The sequence below is a fragment of the Ascidiella aspersa genome, chromosome 8 (assembly GCF_963924565.1).
Source record: "Ascidiella aspersa chromosome 8, kaAscAspe10.2, whole genome shotgun sequence".
In the NCBI taxonomy this organism is placed as follows: Eukaryota; Metazoa; Chordata; class Ascidiacea; order Phlebobranchia; family Ascidiidae; genus Ascidiella; species Ascidiella aspersa.
Genome location: NC_139454.1, coordinates 11,472,977 through 11,500,150, shown reverse-complemented (window position 1 = coordinate 11,500,150; position 27,174 = coordinate 11,472,977). Strand labels below are relative to the sequence as shown.

The following is a 27,174-nucleotide window of genomic DNA, read 5'->3' as shown; positions in this document are numbered from 1 at the left end:
AGTTTATTGAAATAAAGCTTTAGGGGTGCCGGCTATTAAAAAACAACAAATTTCCCTTTTGAACCGTTAGCATAGACCTACCTAAATGTCAAGCACAATATAAATGTAGGGAGCACATTTTAAACGTATCAAATATTTATTTAACATAAAAAATTATACCTGCTTGTCTATGGGCATTGAAGTTCATTCTAAGTTCGGTTAACGTTATAAGGGTTTTACAAATTCTAGAAAAGCATAACGTATTTTGTAGTAGCCTTATCTCGTTTAGATTAAAATACGCGCGAAACCGGTTTTGTTTACCAGTTTGATACTATGTCGCCTTAAACTTGTAAAAAATGCTTAGGATGCTGGTGTTACAATGCAAAGTGCTAACCATTGTAATAAACGCGATGTTTTGCATGGTTAAGCACAACATTAAAAGCCATGAAGCTGTGGCCTCTTTATCACTTGTACATATTGTAGGCATTTGTGGCATTGGTGTTATTAATTATGCTGAAGCCTCATGCTATTTATTCCCGATGGTTCAAAAAACTAATTGTGGCAATTTAACGTAACAAAAAAGTAATGTGACGGGCAGCGTAATGTTCTAATATTTTTCACCTTTTTACCTTATTCTGTGTGCCTGAATTAAACTATTCTCTTTAACTATTTGGAGTAAGCGAAGCCGGCCGCTTGCTATCCAACGACGCATTTCTATCGTGCTTCCGATTGTCTCTTTCAAGCAAAGAACCGGCTGACATAATAGATGACGTTTAGTTGGAAAAACGCCAGTCTCGTGAAAACGGACTCCAGCTATAATACCTACATAAGAACAAAATCAACGTCGGATAAAACACAGTTCGGAAAAAAAACAAATTATGATTACCTACTACCTAATAGTCATAATAATTTCTAAATCAGAATAAGTCCGAAATCCGTCGGAATAAAATCTAAATGGTCAGAATTAGGTCTAACTAGCATTTACTTAACCCCAAACCCCACCCCTAAGTACATCACTAACTTCCCTAATAAAATTATAAATTTACCCTAACCCAATTTCTAACCCCTATCATTATCCCCCTATAACCACAAACTAGGGAAAATAACCCGAGGCACCATAATGGTGATGGTCAAACTAGGGCGTCCAAGCGTCGACATCCAAACGGCTGATACCAGACCGACGGCCCCCGATCGTCCCATACCCTCTACCTACAGTTTCAGGCGTAAGTTAGGCTATTTAGTTCTTTCCGGAAGGTTTAGGTGAAATTCAGACACTTTAGATCTTATTCATTCGTGGAAATTATTGTATATTTGGCTTTATTATGCAGTGTTGTAATGACTTAAGTCAATGACTTGACTTAGTGCACTTAAGTCCTTGTTTTTAAATGACTTGACTTGACTTAAGTCTTTTGGGCAAAATGACTTGACTTGACTTAAGTCTTTTGGCAAATGATTGACTTGACTTAAGTCATTTGGACAAATTACTTGGGTTAAAATAAATTGTTTTAATTAAGCAATTATTTATAAAATTGCGTTATTCATCCCAATCTTTGCGCATAAAAGAATTTGCTTGTTATATGCTGCTTTTATGTTATTTTTTACTTGAGTTGCTTATAATAATCGGAGGAGTTTGCCGGTTTTCATAATTTAAAGTTTTATTTTTTTGACAAGGGCTGGACTTGAAGTTGACTTGCTCTAACTATGACTTGACTGGGACTTGACTTGTTATTTATTCAAAAAGTCTTGACTTGGACTTAAGTTATTTTACGAATGACTTGACTGGGACTTAAGTCATTTCAAAATGACTTGTTTACAACACTGTTATTATGTCGTTGGTCTTCGTACTATGGTAGGGTTGCCATACGTCCGGATTTCCCCGGACATGTCCGGAATTTTAGTGTTCAAACTGCGTCCGGGGGAAAATGCCAAAATACGCTTAAATGTCCGGAATTTTTTAAAATTGTTTGTTGCGTTGCGGGCAATAATTTCATTGTTACGTCAAAAACGACAATACAGCGCTCTATTTGGGATACATGAATGAGTGTTGGCTGGGCTAGTAGCTGAAGGCCTTATATCTTGGTCGATATTGCAAAATTTAGAACACGTCTGAAACGATAAGAGCGTATGTTCGCTGAAAAAAAATTATAATGCAGTAGAAAAATAGCGCAACAAGAAGTCTGTTGCAAACCAAATGAGAATACCAAGGAAATTGTCGTTTTGTTTAATGCTTAATGAGAACTTGTATTCGTGTATTGCAATACAACATTTATTTTCTGTTTGTGTATAGTTTCGTGTTTATCCTTCTTTCACAAAAAAACAATGGCGGTAAAGTACTTTGGTAATATTCTAAAGTTGGTTTACCATGCAACTGCGAGGTAAATTTGTTATGGATTGCGCAGTATCAAATATAGTAACCCTAGCCTAGAAATCAAATCAGAGATGACCCAATAGTCTAGTAAATTCACTACACTATGTTCAAAAATCCGCTCCGGTATACAGTGGATAGGCAAAGCATTGCCAGTGTGACGTCATATTGACAGACAATGTGTTCATATACCTCATTTTAAAAACCGCTAGTGGGGACTAAAGAGTGTCCGGATTTTAGGCTACGAAATTATGGTAACCCTATAGTATAGGGTCTCAAACTCAAAATGCTCTGAGGGCCAAATGGGCACGTGTAAAATACCCAAGGGCCGCAATTCACGATGAAATGTCACAATAAAACGATAACACAAATATAAACACAATAAAAGATAAACACAAGTAGGTTGATGAATTAGGCTACTTGTTTTTTGTTCTGGCTACTTAACTGGCAGCGTTTTTCATGAACAAGGAACTCGATATTGGGCTTCAACTTGTCAGCAGAAACCAATCGCAGAGTTGCTTGCAGGTGCTCATCAGTGATACGTGACCTTAGCACAGTCTTGTTGATCCTCATCGATGAAAAAAATTGCTCACATACGTATGTGCTTCCAAACATTGCAATAATTCTTGCTGCAGCAGACACTAACTTCGGAAACCTTTCTCGTGAAAGAAATCTATAAAATTCGTAAATTTCTACCTCTGCATACTTTTGGTTCAGGATAGTATCACATTGAAGTTCCACCAACTCCATTTGCAACTCCTCGGCTACATTGTCAATTTCTATAGCAAATGGCGTTGAAAAAAGTCGAAACTGCGGCTCTAATACTTCAAATTCTGCAAAGCGCACGTCAAATTGCTGAATTAAATTAGACAACAAATCTGTATATTCTCTCATGCATTCAGCCTCAACTTTTCCTAAAGACTTCAGAGTTGAGAAATGAGCCAAATTCTCCTCACCCAACTGCTTCAACCATAAACGTAGTTTGACTTTGAACGATTTCACATGGTCATACATCTGTGTAATAATTTGTTTTTTACCTTGAAGCTTCAAGTTTAATTCATTCATATGATGTGTAATATCTGTTAGGAAAGCAAGATTGCATTGAAAAGTAGCATCAGCCAACATAGGAACTGCCATGTTTTTCATTTTCATAAATGAAGCGATTTCATTTCTGAGTGCAAAGAAACGCTTCAAAACATTTCCACGACTCAGCCACCTGACCTCAGTATAATAAAGTAGTTCACCGTACTCAGAGTCCATATCTGCAAGAAATGATTTAAACTGCCTGTGGTTCAACCCCCGAGATCGTATAAAGTTGACTGTTTTAACAACAACATCCATGACCTCCTTCATTTGTAGGCTTTTACTACAAAGGGCTTCTTGGTGTAAAATGCAGTGTACACTAGCGAAGCTGATTCTTTCGGTTTCAAGACTGTTTAGTTTGTTTTTCACAAATCCAACTACACCCACATTGCTAGAACGCATTGCCGGTGCACCGTCTGTGGCCAAACATACAAGCCTATCCCATGGCAAGCCATGTTTCTCGAAGCACTTTTCCAAGGCTTGAAATATATCTCGTCCAGTTGTAGTACCCTTCAATGGTATTAATTCCAGAAACTCTTCCGTCAGATTTAGAATGCAGTCTACACCCCTGATAAACACAGCACATTGTGCGGTGTCTGACACATCTGTGCTCTAATCAACGGCAATCGAAAATGCTTCGAAGTCCTTTGCGGTCGCAACTAATTGTTTCTCCACATTTGCAGCTAAATCTGTGACCCTACTTGCAACTGTATTTGGGGATAAGCTTATACCTTCAAACAGTTTTTTTTTTACCTGGACATAAAATGTCACTTGCTTTCACAAGGCATTCTTTTATGAACAAACCCTCCGTAAAGGGCCGTGATGACTTTGCTATCATTTCACTGATAACAAAACTCGCTTTTACAGAATCTTCTTTGGACTGATTAATATTTGCAAAGAAACTTCTTTGTTTGCAAAATGCTGACTTCAGATGTTTAACTTTTTCTTCTCTTACTTTTCCCTCGTAAGCATCATATTTATCGCGGTGCATTGTATCGAAGTGCCGGCGCATATTATACTCCTTCATAACAGCTATCTTTTGCTGGCAAATAAGGCAATGACAAATATCTCTGACCGCGGTGACAAAATATAACTCCTCCCACTTATCTTGAAAAACTCTTCTTTCGTCTGTGATTTTTCTCTTTTTCGAAGCAGAAGACATGTCTAATTTGGCTTTTGAAACTATAGCAATCTATTCTGACAAGGCTAGCCTACACCTCGACAATCAAATTGAACGATGACCAATTCCACTAACACCTGACTGGTGCAATTTACAATGGTATTGTGACAACTGTTCAGATGTGAATAGGCAATGTGACGTAATAGTAGATATTTTACCGCATAAATGGTAGCGTTTAAAGGAGATGTGATAGTGAAGTTTAATGAGTTGTTTCAGGTTTTTAGAGCAATTTTAGAGTGAATTCTAACTTCTCAAATTTGAAAAAAAAGATATGTGACACTTAAATATTGTGAAGAACTTGGAAATCCAAAATTTCAACGCGGGCCGCACAAAATGTTCTCGCGGGCCGCATGCGGCCCGCGGGCCGCGTGTTTGAGACCCTTGCCCTATACTATGGTATTTTACATCATTCTACCTTAGATATTGTTGCCCTGCAGGTGCTATTGTGTGTTCCCGTGAAAACAGCAATCTTCGTGGGAAACGGGACAAGATAAAAACACAACACTGTAAAATATAGTATAACAGTCGCTAAGTAAAGTTAAATAGTGCAAACCAAAAGAGGCCTAATACAAATTGATTGTTACTATTATTTGAAAAGAAAAGTTTGTTGTATGATAACTGTCCTATATATACCACCATATCTCAAGATTTTAACATCCTTAAGTAATTCGAAGAAACAATTCTTGCAACGAACAAAAATCTTATTTCTGTTTTTATTACCTTGAAACCTATTTATAGGTACCTTATTTTAGTCAGGTATACTACCAGGGTCAAATTCATTTTTTTCTTTCAGGGATTTAAAAAGAGAACATAACGTCAGAAGTTACGTCATAAAGTGACGTCATAGTTAAAAGTCATAGTTAAGAACCTTTTCGGTCTAAAAGGCCATGTAGGCTACACTATCATATGTGTTGTTCTGTGTAATATCATATTTTCTGTAAAGACAATAAATGTTTCCTTAGCATTCTGCAACTCTTATTCACACCATTCGTAATTGTGATATAATAAACAATTTAAACTTTCGATGCTGACTTACATTATTGAAAGAAAACCACAGTTATCAAACAACTATCGCAAAATTTACATGTTTTACATTTAAGCGCCTCTTTGTACTATCTGTGTTTCTATAAACACTGCCTGTATAATGCTGATCATGGTGTCTATGAAATATACGCGAGTTTGGATAAATTGTTTCATGGGGCGCGGCCCAAAAATTTAGGAACCCCTGGTCTAATTTCCACACAACACAAATACAAAAACATTTACGTGCTTGTGAAAAAGGTCTGCTTAGGTAGGTAAGGAGTTAGCAAAAATATGTTTCTATGCTATTTTACATATAATAAAATCATGTCAGTTTGTGTTTCTACCCTAAAGCGTCGTTGACTCACCATTAGGCTGCATTTTACTGATACGTAACGCTAAAACACATTACGTCTTTTTTTAGTTTTCCGGACTATTTCGTAAACTAGAATTAAAAATTACTGCCAATTTCGAAATTGCCTGGTGTATGTTGACAATAACTAAGGCTCCTTTGCGCGCGTGCCAAGTCCCATTGAGGAAGTTATAATGAAAATATTTTCATTATAAAACCCAAAGCCTTTACACCGCGTCCGCCATACAGGTCATACCACAAAGTGCGAAAATTCGAAAGTTCGTTCGACTATGACTAAAAATGACGTTTAATATTTAATTAGGCTGGGTTAGCAGATCATCAAATGAGATGTGTACACTTGTGTTTCGGCCGGATTGTTTGCGACATTTTGGCTTTACCTGAGTTTGATTTATTGCTTTCAGAAATGGGTTTATTACGTTTTACTAAAGTTAGAATGTCGTTAATATTACGATAATCTTGATTTTATTGAAAGGTTTTGAATTTCTAATATCTGAGGGTTAAATTAATACAGTTTAAAATCATCAGCTAAATATTGTGTTGAAAATTTCATTACTGTTTAATTTAGAACAGCACAAATTTGTCGCGGGTCTGCCAGTAACTTCCTGTTTTTGTAAAAATGGCAAGTGCTCGCAATAACCTATAACCTGGTAAGGTTTTGGAATAAAATCTACAAGAAGAAGTGTAACACGGTTCCAAACGTGACACATTTACGCTCTTTAGCTTCAATTTAATGTATTGTAAAGCAGCTGTGAGGTGGTAATTAGTTTGAGGCTTAATTGAAACACGTATGCCACGCTGATTATAATTCCACCTAGCTTCGGTTTGTTGGTCGCCTCGTTTTGTCTTCGTTTAAATCCCAACCAGACACCTAAGAGGACAGTAAAGTATCCCGTTGTGTGGAAGGCGTTTAAACCTTAGAAGTGAAATTGCCGTGACGGGCTTGACAAAGCAGGGTCTTATGTTTTCCTGGGAGGTGGGATTTGGCTTCGGTCGACTTTGAAAGAACTTTGCTAGTCTTGATGTCAGTTTGAAAGATACCAGTTTCAGGCTATAACCTTTTATATGCCGTAAGCCCATAAGAATTGTATTGTTTGATATTCAACCAGAAATAGCAATGTTTGGTTATGTACTGGCCTACAGGCCATATATGTTTTTTTAGTACCGCGGTAATTAAAATGACTGTCCAAATTTACCAAAAGTTTTTTTGCAAACAAATAACTTTTATTAGATGAGTAATTTTTTATCACTTTTTTTAAGTGACGATCGCTGAATCTGTAAATCTATTTTACTGAGATCTTAATGTGTGTTCTTGCACAGAAAATATAAATATTTATGTAACGTTTAACCTCGTACAAACGATATAAAGTCTAGTCTAGTTCATAAAACTAGGTATCAGAATAATTGGCAAAGCTTTTAACTGCCATGTTTATTATATTTTCAAAAAAGTGTTCTACCAACAAAAAAGCGTATTGCAATTCACCCTTTTGTCGTAAGTTTGCTTTTTGTGTCCATAAAGTACAAGTTGTACAACATGATATTCGTTTAACCGTGCGCGTTAAGGCGTTTCCGCAAAGTATTTATTTAAGTCGTGTTCCAGAAGGCAGTGTTTAAAGTGAGATGATAGTGTTAGATCTTGTGCTACGGGAAAAGCTTATTCATATGATCATTGCGGGAACATTATACATGCATGACGTTACGTTTTAGCGCAGTGTAGCAAGTTCGCTTTGGTCTATTTTATTATCGTAAGTTGTGTTAATTTAGCTTCTTTAGTAAAATGTTATGTAGATAGTACTTTTAGTGGTATGATATATTTTAGAATCTCTTTCTCAAGGAAATTGGCACACTGTTAAAAATTTACAGTGAAATGCACTGGTAGCAGTTTTAACGAACCCTCGCGTATCTTTACAGCATACTTTACGATAATTTTTACGTTTTTATTCATTTGAGTCAACGGGTTAAAGCACTGTACATTTTACTAATTTTTTTGGACGAGTCAAACAGTAAAAAATAACAGCAAACATACAAAAAAAAGAATTTGTTTGTTCAATAAACATATAGGAATGTATGTTACATTTTCGGTAAACACAAGCCAATGTTGATAGCAACTGTGTCGCAAAAAGAGCAGTGGCGTTTGTCAAAGCCGCATATTGTTTCGCAATAAATCAAAAGGGCTGATTATTGTAGCAGGTAACTGTAGTTCACTCCTAACAGTAGGCTACCTCATATAGGTTAGTCGCTGTTGTTGCAAATACACCCACTTAATCTTGCATTAATCATTAATTAACTTGAAGGTTATCCTTTTAGTCAAGTTAAACTGCAAAGATGTCGGAAGCAAAAAAGGAAGGCGAAAAGCACCACACTGTTCACCAACTTGCTGAAGGTATTGGCAGTTCTTTCTTTATTGATACTGTAGAGTTCTTGCGACGAATTTGGAAAAGTTTGCCGTAATTTGCGAAAAAGACTTTACTTAATTGATTTTCTTTACATGTTAATCAGAAATTCGTAATAATTTGGTGCATTTTTCTTGTAGCAATGAGTTGGACTGTAAGCTGCATGTCGTATAACATAGAACAAAAATACCGGTAAGCATTTTAATACCGCAGTCGAGTTTAGACACTAATCGAAATTATTGTGTGACACCCTTAAAAAAAATAAAAAAACGGCGCACCAAGGGCGTCGTGACGCACTGTTTAACAACCACCAACTATGACAATGATTCGCTTAACGGCTATAGTCTGTCGATTTATAGACTGTTAAACTTTTATTGTGCGTAATAAGTAAGCTCTGAGAATTTTTTCAATATTTGTCGGGTTATAGCTCAATGGGTGCGCCAAATCAAAAAAGGTTTATATTTTTAAAACATTTGACTGACATACAAAACTATGCCTTTAAATGCAGTCACTTTTAAGTCAAACTTGCCTGTTGCTGAAGAGTTCAGTGTAGCCTGTAGGTTTTCCGCCTTCTACCAAAATGTGCTGACTTAAAAGGGACAACCGTCGTCTCCGACACCTAACATGTCATTTTTATGGTTGATGATTAAAAACTTTCAAAAAGCATAAGCTATAGCCACATTCGATTGCTCACTTGATATTTTTTACAAGATTTATCTTCCAAGGTCGAAAACATTAGTGTTGTATAGTGAATTAAGTCAATAACTTGATTGAAGTGCTCAAGTCACTATTTCTAAAGGTTTTGATTTGCCCGTTTTTTAGACAATTTACTTACGGTGAAATGACGTGTTTTCATTAAGCAAATTTATTTATAAATAAAGTAATTTATCTTACTTTTTACACATAAAACAACTTGCATGCTCCATGTAGCGTTTTTGTTATTTTTTTCGTTTAGTTATTGTTAATCGGACGAGCTTGCCAATTTTGATTGTTTGGTGTTTTATTTTTATGGCAAGAACTTGGCTTGCAGTTGACTTGCACTAATTATGACTTGACTGGGACTTGACTTGGGCAACTGTTGACCTGGACTGGTAATTAGTATTTATTAAAAAATACTTGACTTTAAACTAAGGTATTTTACAAATTACTTAATATTGACTGGGATTTAATTCATTTTGAAATGACTTCTTCACAGCACTTAAAAACACTGCGTTGGATCACAAAACATGGATGAAATGCGCTAATGTAGGGATACAACCCTATAGCATGTGAAGCGTATCCTACCAATACTACGATTTAGTATTAAGTATCGGCTCCGAGATGATATTGTTGCATATCCAGTGCTGACAAGAGCCAATGTCTCCAATAAAGTGTTGGATTTGCGAACTAGCTAGGTTGCAATAATGATAGGCTATGAGTAATAATATATACATGTATTGTTTTCATCCAGAATTTAGTCCACGGCATGCAGCAGGCTACGTCGAACAACATAGAGAGGTCGACGAGTATCAAGATCACCGGCGTAAGAATGATGGACTTCTGCATTTCCAAACAACACCAAAAGTTTACCCATTCAAAGAAACCAAGTAGGCCTGCAGTATTCAGTCTATCTACCCCTTAAACCAGACCTGGGCAACATACGGCCCGCCAAGCAGTTTAATCCGGCCCGCGGCTTATTTTCAATAAAATACATAGGCTAAGCGAAAACCAGGGCAAGTTGACAGATCTTGTCAAGACCGCGCCAAATTCGATTTTTAGCCTATTCTAAATGCTAAAACGGAAATTCTTTTCGCGCTTCGCGCGAATCTCTTATGTCTTTCTCGAATGTTTCACGCGATTTTTTTGCATCTTTACAAACAAATAGCGTCCTCTGCTCAGTGGCACTCTCTCCAACGAAAGTTTAACAAACTTAGCCTAATATTTAAAATATATATAAATATTAGGCTAAGTTTGTTAAACTTTGTAACACATCGGTAACTTAAAGTTTAAAAAAAAGTTTTTCGTACGAAATTTTCACGTATTTTAATCTTAAGTTTTGGGTCAACGCGCCCCACAACTTAATAAACGCTAAATCAAGCAATATACATTTTTAGTCGGTGCTCCAATGCTTCACGTACCATCTAAATCTAAATTTAAGTTTGCATTTTCAAACAAACATAGTCGCACGTTTCCTGACCTTCTTTAAATCCGACTTAAATTGCACATTTTCGCACAACTCTAAACGTAATAACAAATTGGTTGATTATGTGTTTTACACCGTCAGAGTATGACGTCATATTGTATGTATTTCAGATCCTATATTTGACCCGGCCTGCCACAATATTTTAGGTTTCTCATGCGGCCTGCCACAATATTTTAGGTTTCTCATGCGGCCCGCGGATAAAAATAATTGCCCCCCTGCCTTAAACGGTAGACTTGTTAACAAGTCTCGTTCTAACTTAAAGTACCGTATTTACTTTGTGTTACATTTTAAGACATTTCGAGGAAAACAATGTTATTAGTGTTTTTCATCTTAGCCGTCTTTTTATTTTTATTTGTCTAAACATGTGACTGGATTATTGACCTAAACCCTACTAAGAAAACATGTGAGTAGCCTCCGTTAAATAAAAATATATATGACTTAAAACGTTACAGTTTCTGGTAGGCTACATAGACGTAAGCCTATTGACTAATTATATTCAAAAACGTGATAAGCAATTCAGCCTAAATATTTTACTTGTATAAAGTTACTTATAAATCAAAAATTTGTAGAATCATTTTATATCGATCAACTGTAAATTGATTCGCTGAGGCCAGTCTGCGTTCTGTAGCAGGTGCTCACCTGAGATGTTTTAAAACAATTTATGTAGAGACCTGAGTTGGTAAGTTACACACTCACATCTATCTACCACATAAAAATGCATACAACTCCATTTGAACACGTGATAAATTAATGGTTCACACCTGAGATCTTAGCGAAAATTACCAGGGAATGTAGACTAATGTGGTACTGAGGTTTTTGGAAAATCAACCTGTGGGTGCTTTAGCTCACTAGTCATTTAATTAGAAGTGAAAATTTTTAATTGGCTTTAATTTAAATCATCATTAGTTTGTTCGAACTGATTTCTATCGAAAAGACAAAAAAATTGCATAAGTACTGGGTGTGGGGTTCGAACCCACGCGGACATCTGTCCATTGGAACTTAAGTCCAACGCCTTAACCACTCGGCCAACCCAGTCGCGCATGTTTGACGCGAAAACGACACTATATTGACGGCGGGTAATTTAGTGCCGACTTAACCGGGCGTGTTATTGGTTGAAAGCTAAAGAAACTTTTTATGGCCCATGCAATTTTGCATACTGCGCTATTGCGACCTGTTAATCAGGCTATTTATTTCACAGTTAGAAGTGTTTATTCTATAAATATTGACAAACGTTTATATATATGTTGTATCTTTATGAGTGGGCGAGATATATCGACAATTGGAAATATAGGATCATGCTATTCTTTAATTTAAAAATTTGCCCAATTAAAACGCTATTATTTATCCAACATTAAGTTAACTTTAAACGTTTTTTGTGTTTAAAACAGTGAGGGAGAAACAAATGTCAGCTTAATTTAGCTTCTAAATAAAACAAAATGTGTTTTTTTTTAGTGTCTACGCTTCTGTAGTGTAAATATTTTAAGAGAGTTACATGAAATAACAATATATTTTTGTCCGATTTTTTTTATTTTTGTGAAACGCCAAGTTGGTCAAAAATAAAAGTCCACAACCTATTCATCTAAATAATATTTCTCGCCTAATTAGCGCGAATTTTTTTCCTGTTTTCAAATAGTCTTATGCTAATTTGTAACAATATAAAATTAGAACGCTGTCTTTAGTTACAGTGTTTTCCACAGGCAGGGTGTCGAACTTGACAAAGAGAACGCTCACTACCAGGAAGTGAGCCAATATGTTTCCGAGTTCGCCCCGAAGCCCTTGTCTCTAAGAAAATTTCGACCTTCGTCCATCAACAGAAGAAACAAGCCGCACCCAAACCAAGCTTTTCATGTTAAACATATATTTAACCAGGTACAGAATTTAGTTTGCTTGCATTGTTTACCGATGAGGGGCCTATTAATCTCTATTTTTTATATTATTTGTTTACAAGGTAGGCTATACGGGTGTTTTCGTTTGTTTGTGCAATATTGGTTGATACTTAATACGTCTAAAAAAACATCAACACGCTGCCCCTTCTCACAAATGGTTTACCTATACTCTTTCCATATCGAAAAATCGTTCCGCTATAGTATATAGCGGCTATACGGTCAGACCGGCTGCTTGATTAATTGGTAATACTTACAAAGAGTGCTCGAAGTAAAATGTTCAACAATGCTCAAATGATTGCATTGAAGACGCAAATATTGCATTTAGCCAATTCGTAACAGTTATATCATGCATTGATGCATAGCATTGTAACGTTGTAACGCTTGAAGCGTAGATCGTTTTGAAATGAAGATGCGTTTTCGATTTGGCAGGGTGTTCCAGTTGTTCGTACTCGGATGACATTGGAGGAATTCTACCGAAAGCCAATCGAAACTCCATACGTATCCAACACGCATAGAACTTACAGGGCATACAAGAAAAACGTAAGTCGAAAACCTAAATTACTTTTTCGGATCATCTAACTAACATTACGAATAACATTTCCAACTTGTATTGTGTGAACAATTCAGTTGAAACAATTGCATTTTCGAATTGATTAATTAATTATATAGGCTAATGATTGGAATTGAAACCCATAGTTTCTCATAAGCAGGCCAATTTATAAAGGATGGACTCCTATGGTGGTTTTAACAAGAATGCCTTCCTACTACAACGAGATTAAACGCTTGTTTGCTCCGGTTGCAATGAATAGAAAAAAAATGACGTTTTCTTGCCTGTATTACCTTTTCACTAGATCAGGAGATGTTAAACTGGGGTCCATGCATCCCTTAGGGCAGGGATGGCGAACCACTGTCCCGCCCACCACAGATTTTTAATGACCCACTTGTCTCTCTAGAAATACCGAAATGTTATCAATCATTGTCATAAAAGGAGAAATGTAAAAAAGCATTTCTTTGTTATATAGCACTACACTGTATAAATCAAGGCTGTCCAAGGTAGTGTAAAAGTGTTTTAGGGGTGACGAGTACGCTTACATTAACTGGCTGTAGCCTCTACTTTAGCAAATGCGTGCAGAAAGGCAGACAACTGCATTTTGTTTATCGCTGTAGAACGCGTAAAAGGGTGGCGATGGGAAATTAAAAGGGTGGCGGTGGGAAATTAAAACATCGCAGACTAAAAATTCTGAAAACCCTGGTTAAACCATTCTGAAAAGCTTTTTGCTGAACTCTTGTAATCTCATAAAAAAATGCTGAAACATTTGTTAACTATTTAGCTTCCTAATTTAAGCCAGACAATAACACTTGAAACGATACAGCAGCAAAGTTTAGCATATAATTAAATATATGACCCACTAGTGCATTTTGTATGGATTAAGGTCGTGTTTGTGACCCGCGCGATGGAAAGGTTCGCCATCTCTGCCTTAGGGGCGTGGACTAGCTTTTGATGGTCCATGAAGGCATATTTGAAATCTTAATGTATTATTTGAATAGTGATCAATTTTTCAAAAAAAGAGTTTAATTTAAAATAACATTTTTACTAAATTCATTTAGATGCCATTTCAGACTCTATTTTAGTCCCACATTTTTTGAAACGAAACAGCATTTTTCTAAAGTCTATTTGCATTATGACAATATTTATGACGTCATCTCTAAAACATTCATGCCGACCCTGGTCCAAGCAAGTTTTTTAGGGGTCCACGGTAAAAAAAGTTTAAGAACCACTTCACTATAGATTGTTAGCGAAATTTTGCTAACGATCCAACAATGCAAATGAAATCAGACATATATTTTTCACGCTTTCGTTAAAATTTTAAAAAATAATGTAGTTAAACTAGAAGTTTTAACAGTTTGTTCTTATTGCAAACACCTTAACGATCCCGCAAAAAAAACATTGATTTAATTCTATTCTCTGATCATTGTCCTAATTTATAATATAGTTATTTGATCCCTTAAACTGTTTTCAGACCTCATAGTGAGCGAAGTAAATGTCGATTTGTCGTATAGGCTCTATTGTAAGCAGCGACTCGTGCAATGGATGTTAGATAGTTGTGAGAGCCCCAACAACAACCTTGACTGTACTTCCAGCTGCGTTTGGCATACGGTGTGTTTAAACACCTTGTTACTACTATGTCTTTAGGAGGTCGAACGCTCGATGCCAGCTCGACAGAGCGACGACGCTGTGACTGGGATTGTGCCGGAATTGAACAAGCCAAGCAGAGATGAGGTGGGCTTTACTTATGCTTTAACACAGTGTTTTTTAAACTTTTTTAGTTTTGTTCACCCCTAGCAGCTATCTTCAGATAAAAAAAAACAAAAAACACCTGATTAAGAAACACTGCATAAAGATATGTGCCGTTTAATGCCTAGCACAGTCGTTCTTAACCCAGAATGGTGGACCCACATACACGTGCGCCTTTGCTCACGTTGCGCACAAGGCAGATCTCTAAACAATCAAGACATTGCCTTATTGCTATTACAGTATGCCCTTAGACTAAGATCAACATCAGTCCGTTAATTCGTCTCAGATAATCAACATCAATTTTTAATATTCGTATTTTTAACCCAGTATAGGAGTTGTATAGTGATAATACACCAGTTTTATACAACAAAAGAATATGCACATAGGCTAATATTTGAACTTAATTTACATGTTTACGACAACAGCACATCATGTTTACGAAAACTACAAAAATATTTACATAAAAAAGAAGTTTTTCTTTTGTCATGAGAGGTTTGTGGCTAGGGTCCACAAAAACGGATTTGTTGATGATTTATTAGGGTTGACTTAAAAACACAGATTTGTTGACATTGCATTATGCTATCATTTAAAAATAACAATAGTGGGACAGGCCGTGTGTTTGTGAGGTATAAGGTAGAATAAGATGCTCGTATTTCGTTTTCTCATCTCCCTGATAACACACATCAATGACGTTTGATTTTAGGAGCGTCTGTTTCCGGTCATTCCCCGAAACACGAGACTCACCGCTGACCGTGCTCGGGATTTGACAAACTCCGTTCTTAAACCGAGAAAGAACAAATTCCAGCCCCATCTTTCCGGTAAGGATACAAGAAGGGGCGCAAAGTTTATCTAGTAGTGCTGTAAACAAATTAACTTTGAAATGATAGAGGTACGAGTAAAGGCTCATCCGAATAAACTTTTAAGTAAGTCATTTAAAAAATTTAGCCCAGTCCAAATCATCAGTTTTTTAAGTTAGTTCCAAGTTCAAACCCTGCAAAAGCAAGTGCAGTCATTGGCAACAAAATTAAAAGTTTAACTATTACTATTTGTAACGCATATAACCTCTGGCAATATTTCACACGGGAAACAAAACCAAAATATAGAGCAAGCAAAAGTTTCAAGTAGATTGTACATGTTTGTTACACATGGCGTGTTTATCGTTGCAATTTTTTTAAAAACAGACATTTTTTTTAATCGTTGCATTAAACTGGCTAAAATAGGCAAAATGCGAAGCATGCGATAAATAACACTAAGCTAATACACTCAACATGAGCGTAAGAGCCGCATAAAACTGGTTCAAGAAGCGCATATGACTTGTAAGCCGTGGTTTGACCACCCCCGGTGAAACGTGTTATTCCCTTTTTAAAATATAACAGCAAAAAACTTGCGGAAAGTATACCTTCATAGGATTTAGGCAATACCGAAACATGCCTCTTCTTGTATTTTAGACGCTGGTTCGAAGTCAGATCAAGTTTTCCCTTATCTACCAATCAAGGATATGAACAGACCGGCCTTGAAGCCAATATCAGGTGCAAGTCCGTTAAAAATAATGATTTTAAAGAAACATTCTTTCCTGTTAAGTGGCAAACCAAATGCGATATTTTTATGTTACACGATTTGACTACCTTACTACCTTCTTTTCAAGTTATTCTAACTTACCTTATTTTTAATTTATTGTAAATAAAATTGTCGAACGCAGTTGCTTCGTTATTTAGTTGACAAGGATACGCTTGGAGGAGTCTCGTCGTGGGACGGCGCGCCATCCGAAAGTGCGCGAACGACTTCGCAGGTTTTCGGACGCAAGCGAGCCGATCTGAGCAAAGTGGAGGCTTCTGCTCAAGCGGTGGTCCCCGAGCTTCCAACTCCAACGTCGAGGAGTCTCATGTTCAAGGAATACGCTCAGTACCCGAAATACGCCCCTCAGATGCTACAGGATTACTACAACGGTAGTACCAGGAAGGGAATTAATCGGCCTTATGTGTATTGATGACCAGATATAACCCATTGGGCGTATGATTTCAAGTTTTTTCCAATTGTTTTTATAGTCGATAAATAACTAGATAGTTATACATATAACAGCACTTAAAAAGGCCAGCAAAGCATCACTGAAAAGTTATTTTGTGGTGTTGAGGCGTAGACAAAGTCTTTATTTATCTGTTATCCCCATTGTGTATTTTATAACTGCATGCGTCCGTTTGCTTTGCACTGTTACCTTTTCAAAATCAATACAAAATTGTTCAGAAAATAGTTTGTCTGCACTTACTAATGGGCAAATATGGATATTTTGTTGACAATGGGTTGTTTTTGTCGGTATGCTTACAATGTTTCAGACTAAATTAATAAAAGCATTTGCAGAATTAAAAAGTTACGTGCTCCGGAGAAATATTGCACTTTTCCTTTGTCTTACTGCGTTAACTTTGTATGAAGTTTACCAGCCAAACCGAAACTCACAAATAGGAACGAATGATTTATATTTACTTCTACCATAAATAAACTGCTTATAATTTGGTATCGGGTCGTCACCGATACAACCCTAACCTAGCATGATCAGATGAGTGTTAATACTATCACTATGGTATTGACTCCGATCCAGAATTATCGGAAACCATAGACCAGGGGTTCTTAAACTGCGGTACGCGTATTGTGTGCGAGAGAAATTCGTGGGGTACGTGAGCAAGTTGATCTTACTGGCACTGTGTCAATTTTCCGTAACAGTGATTTAGAGAAATCGTTGCGAACGTTAAAGTGACGAGCGAGAAAAAAAGTTAAAACTTACGAAGTAGGCTACAGCTTATGACTTGCTGCTAGACATTAAAAATCACCCCCTCCTACTTTGGAGTCACTATATTGTCCGTTTCGTAACAAATGAGCTTTCACGTTACTTTGTGACGATATGGTCGCAACTACAGTAACTCTAGTGAATTTCAGTTCATCTACAGCCGTGCTGATGATGTACCCCATGGTTCTGTCAGAATATTTTGCACTCGCCAAAGGGTCGAAATTGAATTTTGACGAAAGATTTATGCTTTTGCAGTAAATAAACCAAAACTATGGCTTCAAACCGTAACCCCATCTTTTTTAATTAAACATTTTAAGGGGTACGCCGTAGCTATGATATTTATTGTTCAAAAAAGGCCGTATGTTCGCTGAAATTATATGTAGGTTTTATATATTCACTTAAACCATGTTTCTTTTGTCCCATATTAGAAACTGTTTTTTTGATAAAGTGATATGTTAAATAGGCAAAAAAGCTACGAATACTTTTCAATAAGCAACGTATCACGGAGGAACGCAAAAAACAAGAAGGAAGCTAATACCTGTGTCTTACTTTATGAAGTACAACGTTTATAGCATTTACGCTTAAAGAGTAGTTTTGTGTAATACGCTGAAAATTTACAAGCACTTATCGAAGGCCGTTAAAATATTTAAGATAAGACATTTTATTTAGGTAAAGCAACAACAATCCGCGTGGTGCTGCACTTCGTTACATTTTCCCAACGGTTGTCGTATGGTTTACTTGCAAAATTACAATGTATCTCATAATATTACTAAAGTAGTAAAATATTGCCTATTACTAACAAATGCATTTTAAGTTTAATATGGGAAGGCTTTTAGTAAGGCATGGGTGGGCAACATGCACTGACCACATTAAAACAAATACATCTTTTTGTGGTAGTAGTTTTGTTTTTTGTTACCAAAAAAATTTACACCGGTAATTTTAGTGTTTTGGAAGGTAACTTATTCCACTGTTTTGCCAAACTCAACGTCATTATGCACGTGACTGATGTTCACTCAATCGTGACCTAGCGCCGATCCGAGGGCTTTTGACGTTTCGCAATTCATTCTACTTGCACCCGCTAATTGATGCGTCTTATAAACTAGCGGCTTGAATTCTCGCGTTACGTTATTGTGTGCAGGGCCGGATTAACCATTAGGCTAATAAGGCTATAGCCTTAGGCCCTGGAAACGTTTCGGCCCTCAGTTAGTTATTTTTTCTATTCAATAGTTGAAATTTAATACAGTTGTGGCTCTGATTCTGCGAATTAGGTTTGGCAACCTGTCACATTGTCATCATCATTGAATTATTGACATTCGTTTTTTTATTTTACGAGATAGCAGACTTAATTGACTTATATGTTATATGTCTTTGCTAGCCTAGTTAGAATGAAAATCGTTTTTTTTGCAAATTACGGAACTGACTAAGTTGTAAATTTGATGGACTAGCTTTTAACATCTTGCATTTTGCAATTGAGATATGAAATTATAATATATTTGGCGGACCGACGTGAAAGTTGACGTGGTCCTGCGGTTGAGAACCATCCAGTGAGTGTTTTTAAGTTAGTCTAATCTAGGGCTCTAGGCTTATGTAAGTTATGGTAATTAGGCCCTTCTCAAGTAAACAGCCTTAGGCCTGCAGTACCCTTAATCCGGCCCTGATTGTGTGTACAGAGATTTGTGAATATATACTCAACGAGTAATATCAACTGAGTGAAGTGACTCTGTCTAGAGTTCAAGTGTTAAGGAAAGGTATTTTAGCGGCCTGTTCGTTTGAAGTCAGTCTTTACTAGGAACGTGTTAGAGACCATAGGCAGCCGTCGGCTCTCGTCTTAAGAGCCAGTGCCTTCTTACCGGTAACAGCACCTACATCGCTAAAGCAATATTAAATAAAAAAAATGGGTCGTAGGTTTCCCATCCCTGAAGTAAAGTTTAAATTAATGTATTACTCTGTTTATTTCGATCGTACCACTAGTAGCGCAAGAGAACGCTGTAGCGACGACTGTCCAGAGCGCATGCGCAGTAGCCATAGACAGTGGCCCACTTTCTTGGGTTTCTCAGCAAAGAAATGATTCGCGGCCAGTCCGCGCTACTTGAACTTTTCCCAGTTTACTGGGACTTTAACTTCTCCGTTTGTGTACTTTTCGTGCCTCTGTGTACTTAGTACTAAGCCACTGTGCCCGGCTAATGGCTGACGTGTGTGGAAGGGCAAATACGTACGTTAGGGCAGCAATAAATGAGGTCGCCAAACGTTTGTTTGCACTAGCTTTCAGTCATTATGTTGTGGGTTTGCACGCTATTTCTAAACTATATTATTTCTTTAGCTTTATTAAGTTTTGCTGTACATGCTTCTAATTTGAAGGCTAATTTTAAAACACTTGAAAAGTACAAAGTCGCTTAAGGGTATATGAAGTACCTTCGACTCCTAAATTGGCAGATCCCGGTAGTTCTGCACAAGTGCACATATTCTCTGAATAGGATAAATATTTTTTTAGTGAATGTACCTAACTAATTTTAATCTTTTAAGTAACTACCTTTTTAATTATTTACATTTATGCTACTTGTTTAATAGCACATTTAATATTAAATGAACAAAAAGTTTGCCAGTTTTTATGATGCATTATCCCAGCTTTTGAAGCACAATTGTTTTAGTTTGTGTTGTCTTGAAAGACAGTCAAGTTTAAGTAAACTTAATAGATTAATTATATATTTACCTTTTCTAAAATATTCTAAATACACAAGTTATAGAATATATTACCAAAACATTCCCACAATCAAGGAGCCATCTGAAAAGTATTGCAGATCTTAAAAAGTATGGCAAATCTTCAAAATTTTCAAAGATCTTGAAAATGTCGCGGGTGCACTTGCCATGCTTTCCGTAGTGGTCAAGGAGTATTTAATATTGGTAGTGTTAATTTTCTGTAAACATGCCTTTAAGCCAAAACTGGGGTCCGTACAGCAGTTTCAGGAGATTTAATCCTTTTAAGTTTTTTAACAAAAGGTCTAGTGAATGGTTTTAAACATTAGATCATGTTTCAAACATGATTAGTCTTTAGTTATGCTTTATTATTCGATAATATAGCGTGTTTTATGATGTCTACTGTGACATTATAAAGCATCTATTATGCTGTACTACCTGCTATCAGCGAATCGTTCACATTAGTTAGAAAGTTGTTACATTAGAAAGAATCGTGATTGCACTCGTGCACTACAAGAAACATGGGTCAACTGACCCTTGAATTTTTATTGGGCCGTGAAATTTCAAAATAATTGCAACGGGTCCACCAGGCAAAATTTTTAGAAAAGTTTGGGAACCGCTGCTTTGAGCACTTGATTTCTGTCTTCTGTTTATGATTTGTCAAGCAATATGGTAAGGCAATATTTATCAGTTAGACAGTAATATTGCCTTGTTTATTTTATTAATTTATTTTTAATGGGATAGAAAGTTTATTAAAAATACCTTTTAAATGGGTAAGTATTAACACAGTATGTACAAAAAAAAAATTACCGAGCATTTGCTCTATGAAACTAGTTGACTTGACAATGTTATCTTTGTTAGCTGTTATTTTAGAACATGATACGAATAGCAAGAAGCAAGATTTCTTTGTGCTATGTTTTTTTATATTTGTTTAGGCAATATGTTTTCTTTAATTGTGATAAAAAGTATAAAAAAAGCCACATGAAAACAACCAAAAAATTTCGCTAATGTGCACGCTCCTGCTGTTTGCGCATGTAAACACTTACAAGGATGTATGGCATGTCGATCGAGGATTATGCTTTGCGCTTTTTTTTCTTCATCGGTGGTTTGGGTGTGATTGTAAATACAGCTGCAGTGATGTGTAAGACAATTCTCAAGTTATACCTCAGCAAACCAACTCTGCAAATTCATAGCTCAAAATTGAGTAATTCTTCAGTAAATTCTTCCGTACAGAGCAACTGCAGTGGTGTGAAATATTTCGAAAACAATATCGGGCAACAAAATCACATCAATTTTACACCGACGATGAAGCGCCATGCACCACTACCAGGTGATTCAAGCAATATGCAGGAAAATCACCATCCTTTGATTACTACAAATACAACTACAAGCAACCCCAGGGAATCAAATGACTTAAAACTTATTTCTGTGATGTTTTTCAGTTGTGCACTGGAAACAATCTGCTCAGCGGTGTTTGGGTTATATTCCCAATCTACCTTTTCACCATGTTGCAATATGTCTGCAGTGGACACTGGCGATTGTTTAGTTGTGAGCAAGAGCATACATTTTCAGCGAGAGTCTCTTTGCTCACTTTTAAACACTCTGTTGCTTTGTGCTTTATCAACATTCCCTGTTGCGTTATTTTCAATCAAGCACTGTTTTACTGACTGGTCCCGTAGTGTAGTCAGTTCTCTATTATTTGTTTTATCTATTCTCGTATCAAGGTGTTTTGCTTTTTTCCTCTTTCCACATTTGTTGCATGATGGCAAAACAAGTTTCGATTTCGAGAGGTAAGTTTTTTGTTTCCTAAAAATAACCATCTGGTAACTAACCTACACAAATCCTTGGAAAACTTTATGCCTGTTTTCACTGCCAGGTAAATACAACATACTGGCACAATAAGGAATTTACTCTCTTGAATAATAGACAGTTTGTTACTATGCAATAAATTACTCTTTGTGTACATTTCTCTGCTCCAACTAACCTTCAGCCAATGCTCAAAATTAGTCCGGCAATATGATTAAAATTGTTTTACAAAAGTATGCCTAATTTAAGATTGTAGGTTAATTCAAGTTGTTGTTTGTCATTGTTAGATACACACTACATAAAAGCTAAAGCGCACCTTAAAAGTGCTATCAATTGAGATATCTTGACACAATAACTATATCTCTTAACATTGCTGCTTATTCCATCTTTGTTCAATGTTTTTATTTGTTATTTCCAAATAATGATCTTAAAAAGTGTAATAGATGAGTTATTCAAACAAATAAATTAAAAGTAAAATAGTGCTACATCTCAACATTTTACCACGTTTTTCAAAATAATGCTTTTCTATGGATAAAGCAAAAATGATATGTTTTCCTGTTGTTATTTTTTTTGACAAAATGTTGAAAGTTTTTATTAAAAAAATATTATAAGGGTTGGCATTGAATGTACATTTGCACTTGCCAGTTAGTTGAGTGTCTAACAATCAGCACTTGCCCAAACAAAATTACACTCACCAAAAATGCAAGCAAGCTGTCCTTTAATTTCCTTCTTAATAAATTGTTTTTCAATAATTTAACCCAAATATTGTTAGTGATTTATGAAATAATTGGCCTTCGGTCTGTGGCATTTAACATATTTGTCGCAAGTTGAGTTTAGTAAGTGTTATGTTATAACAACAACACATTTTTGCTTAAGGGCCAGTCGGGCTAGTGGTTGTCAATTAGCACTCGCTCAGAGCGAATTGTACCCGCATTGCCATCGGGCGAGTGCAAAATCCCAACCCTGTTTATAAAAATCTTTTAGATTATTACTTCATTTTTTCAACAGATAAACCTTTTTTTTCTTTAGGTTGATATCCCCATGGCTTGTTTGCTTTTCCATGTGCCTGGGAATTAAATTTACAGAAGATTTTAGAAAGAGCCAAGCCAAGATGGTTTCCAAACCTACTGAAGGTAAAAAAAAGTCAATACAGCTTGGAGAATGGTCCTTGCTAGTTTGACAAAAAGCTGTCAACTTTGCAACCTAAGCAAATACATATTTAAACGTATTTTATTCATTTATACTTGATATTATTTGTGGGAAAGGATACTGACATAAATTAGAATATTTGCTTATAATTTGAAGAAAGTAGTTCACAACTATAAAGCAGTCTCACTATCATTTTTAGGTATTGCAATTAAAAATAATCAAATATGATTTAGAGCTATTGTCAGCAAACACGGGCCGAGGGTTACTTTTGGATATTTTAGTGTTATCATGTAGTTGTGGGCCGCATGAAAGCCCTAAATTCATTACAGTTTATTTTAAAACTTGGTTGGCATAGAATTTTTAAATTGGCTCAGCTAGGAAAGGCCTTCGAGTCAAATATGGTCGTGAAAGCCTATCGAACTATTATTTTTTACCAACTTTAACTACTCTTAAACGAAATTTTTTCGCAATTCGCGCATATAACCTTTGTTTTATGCTATGTTTTACATTATGCCATAGCAGTGTTTTGAGCATCAAAGCGCCATATAATATTTCACCCTAAAATCAAATATCCTGAATCTGCCGCTGTTTCATAGTGGGCATTCAATCGCTCTAAAAAGATGACTTTGGGCCGCGACAAAAAAAAGTTTGCCAACCACTGCTTTAGAGTAAGATTTAAAATTGTAGCCATTGAGTCTCGCAAATTCGCAAGTCAATTAATAGGTGGTATTGATGCTGAACTGCTAGTGCCTGATAAATTGCCAAACACAAACTATTGTTTTAAAGTCTTTATAATACTGGTGTCATGGGTAGACATTGGCCAATATTTTTTTTAAAAAAATTTTGTTAGTAAAAACGAGATACCCATGCAGTTTTTTATACAACTGGAAAATGGTGAAAATTAACATAAAATCCAATACTTTTCAGTTTATTTACCTATTTATTAAACTTATATTTTGCATATTAACTTGGCATGATGCTGTTTATAGAGATCCAGCAAAATTGCTGTTCCATTATAAATGCTGACAACATGCCACGAAGACAATCTTTTAAGAAGTTTGCAGAAAAGGTTTGTATACTATAATTTTGTAATAGCGTACAAACATGTTTTTACCCTGAATTAGAAAAAGGACTATTATTAATTTTATTTTGCATTATGTGAGTTTGAGCATTATATATACGATAATTCCTCTAACAAGTGTAATGTTTGCTGATTGATTTTTTTTTTAGTAAAGGGTTTATTTCAATTTTTAATGTGATCAATAGGTATTACGATGACACCATACATCATTTTTCCAATGCATGGTCGCAAAAAATAAAACTTGCTATTTTTTGCATTGACAACAGGGTATGCTGTACCTTTGTTTGCAAAATCAAGTATTTTTTGTGAGATCTATAACTAACATATTTCTTGTTAAACATTTTTTGCTTCAATTGTTATGTAACTTATAAAATGAAAATTAATAAGTTGTGATACTGGTTTTAAAAACTTGTCTTTTACTGATGTTTATGTAGTCTTAACCTATATTTTTGCACAGAATGGCCCAGTTTCAAAACCCAACAAACGTTTTATGAGACGCTCTCTTTCTGATCTCGCTTTTACCTCAGATGCTTTTATGCCATGTGTTGTCCTTATGAAGAAGCAGACTGCTGAGTTGTACAAAACTCATACTAACATCGGAACAATGCCCAGAGTAAATACCCAGATTCTTAATTGTTTAAACTTTACCTATTAATTTGGTCTAAAAAAAATTGTTTAAATAATTTTTTGTTAACTTTAAAGTAGATATTGGCATTATGTCATAAAACATGAACAAATATATTATCCTTAAAATTATATCACCTGTTTTATTGGTGTGACTTTCGGTGTACTGTTTTATTGGTGTTATTTTTAATCTGGTTCCATCAAGAAGTTCATATCCACCCAAAAAACGTTTCGAATATTCATACAGTATTTCACACAAACTTCTCAAACTGTGTCTAGTGTATGCCAGGTAGGCGTCACTGCATCAAACTCAGTTTAAGGTTAACTAGAGTTATTATTGTCTTTGAAATGGTTTAAAACTTTTCAGTTGAAGATTTTATTTTACCACCTTGTTTCAAAAATTGTCAGGGTGCTCTTATAAAAACTTACATCACAGTACACAGTTGAGGTGGCGTCTTCATAGCAAGCCAAGCAAGTGGGCATCATGCTTGGTGTAGGCATAGGTTTAGTTTACTCTTGTCGTTTAAAAAACTTTATGGAAGTCTGTAATATTCTTTGTTCTACAAACATGTTTCATTGGTACCTCTATCTGTGTTTTGCAGCGTTTGATAGGAGCTTATGTCCTAAAAAGATAAAGCTTTATTTGTTCTATCAGACCTCACTTGCTGAACGTTTTCTCATACACGTTTTGTTTGTAAACCTCTACAGTCTATGTGGCGTGAAATAGAAATTCTGGAACAGTAGTCGAACTATGTGACATGTTCTGAGGCAAAAGCCAATTTAGTGTCAATACACTTTAGCGCGAATGCCTAGCCAGTGCAGCTAGAATCGGCAGCTTCATTTGCAAAGCCCCGAACAGGAAGCAATATTGGCAAGAAGGGAGTGCATAGCAGTCTCGGCAGTCGAATCGGCTCGACCGACCTTGCATTACAGAGAGGGCAAGGACCAATATCAGTGGAATTGAAATTTCAGGAATCGGTCGTCACCGTTGATCTGGCTAATTCCTGCGATTCACATCCTATCCCGAACGAATTTAAAGACAAATGAGATAGCGATAAAAACGAAACATTATTTTTACTTTTATTCATTTTTTTATACATTTAAACATAAATTTAAACCCGTTTGAGTTCAATCAAAACAAATTCATCATTTGTAGTACTTCATTGCATTACTTTTAAGAGTATATTTCCTCCTGAAATTAATGCTTTTTTATTTTTCGTGCGGTAAAACGCCCTGATTGTACTGGCGCCACTCATTAAAACTCACCATAGCCGCCATAATTTTTGCCGTATATATTTGTTTTTTGTTTACGCAAAAGTGTTTCCTTAATACTGGCTGCACGCATTTTCAAGCCCTCCGGTCAAGCGCTAAGCTGCGTTTCACCTAACTCTTGCGTGCTATAATTCGCTTGCAAACAGTGGACCAGGGCACGACAAAAGCGTTACCTTTCTCCTCATGATAGGGACCTTTTACCGGGCTGCAAAACGAGGCGTGATTTAGTACCATATATTTCTGATTCGTGTCATATTGGAAAGAAATACGTCTAAGATGTGTTACAGCCCAACACTGCCCAATCAAGTTTTTATTTTCGCTTTTTTTCTAAATTGGCACCTCTGTATGTATAACTTTATGGCCAAATTTAAAAACACAAAAGTAAAAAGATTCCCGAGAGCATAAAGAAAATACTTTCTAAGACAGGAAAAACGTTTTTCTCATGTAACTGCCCAATACTTTTGTCACACTAAAATTCCGAAAAAATATTTTTCAAAATAAGGTCCTGATGCTCATGAAGATGATACGGGTGCTATCAAACATTGCCTTATCTTACTTAGCAAAACTTATTTCAATTAGCGAAAAGCCCCATGGCAACTCGGTTTTTACTTCAGTATGGGATTAGTTAAAAACAAGGTCAAGACCGTGTCACTTATGACAAACTAAAAGGCAAGAAAAAAAGCACAAATAAGATTGCTCACTTGCGGCTTGCGGCACCTGGATTACGGCTTGTGACATCTCTCTGTTATTTTAACAAATATTTCACTGGAGTAGAAGTCCTAGTAATACTCTAGCGCACTTTTTGCACTTGAAAAGCACGGAATCAACTGTGAAAGTTTTAGGAAACATAAACGTGTAAGTAAACCCCTCTGCAGATTATTGGCTTACTACATTTTTGTCGCAAAGTAAATGACACGGGCCCATTTTTTATGCCTAAACGCGTATTTATCCAATTCCCGTGCAGCGAACCAGCCTTCCTTTGACTCGCATTTACGCAGCAAAGCGCACGTTCGTG

At 36.0% G+C, this 27,174-nt stretch overlaps 2 protein-coding genes and 1 non-coding gene across 3 annotated transcripts in view; 2 read left to right on the top strand and 1 right to left on the bottom strand.

Annotated features, from left to right (window-relative positions):
• The first annotated feature begins 8,288 nt into the window (after positions 1–8,288).
• LOC146136110 (uncharacterized) lies at positions 8,289–16,885 on the top strand. The gene is made up of 8 exons (XM_083395796.1): positions 8,289–8,380; positions 9,841–9,976; positions 12,270–12,441; positions 12,888–12,998; positions 14,653–14,739; positions 15,458–15,572; positions 16,203–16,283; positions 16,470–16,885. Exons 1-8 carry the CDS (start codon positions 8,323–8,325, stop codon positions 16,739–16,741), a joined length of 1,032 nt encoding a protein of 343 aa, XP_083251922.1. The 5' UTR covers positions 8,289–8,322; the 3' UTR covers positions 16,742–16,885.
• On the bottom strand, positions 11,525–11,607 carry Trnal-uaa (transfer RNA leucine (anticodon UAA)). The gene has a single exon. It is a non-coding gene; the product is annotated as a tRNA-Leu (tRNA).
• A 4,282-nt stretch (positions 16,886–21,167) lies between the features above and the next one.
• Positions 21,168–27,174, top strand: part of LOC146136109 (cGMP-inhibited 3',5'-cyclic phosphodiesterase 3A-like) — a 48,656-nt gene continuing 42,649 nt past the window's right edge. Inside the window, exons 1-4 of the mRNA XM_083395377.1 lie at positions 21,168–22,017; positions 23,063–23,166; positions 24,172–24,251; positions 24,721–24,876. Coding sequence (XP_083251503.1) covers positions 21,278–22,017; positions 23,063–23,166; positions 24,172–24,251; positions 24,721–24,876 — 1,080 coding nt within the window. The 5' untranslated portion in view covers positions 21,168–21,277. The remainder of the gene's footprint in view (positions 22,018–23,062; positions 23,167–24,171; positions 24,252–24,720; positions 24,877–27,174) is intronic.

Coding starts and splice junctions, on each gene's coding strand:
- LOC146136110 (XM_083395796.1), top strand. CDS start 8,323: ATGTCGGAAGCAAAAAAGGAAGGCGAAAAGCACCACACTGTTCACCAA. Junction 8,381..9,840: donor TGTTCACCAACTTGCTGAAG/GTATTGGCAGTT, acceptor GTTTTCATCCAG/AATTTAGTCCACGGCATGCA. Junction 16,284..16,469: donor GGCCTTGAAGCCAATATCAG/GTGCAAGTCCGT, acceptor TTCGTTATTTAG/TTGACAAGGATACGCTTGGA.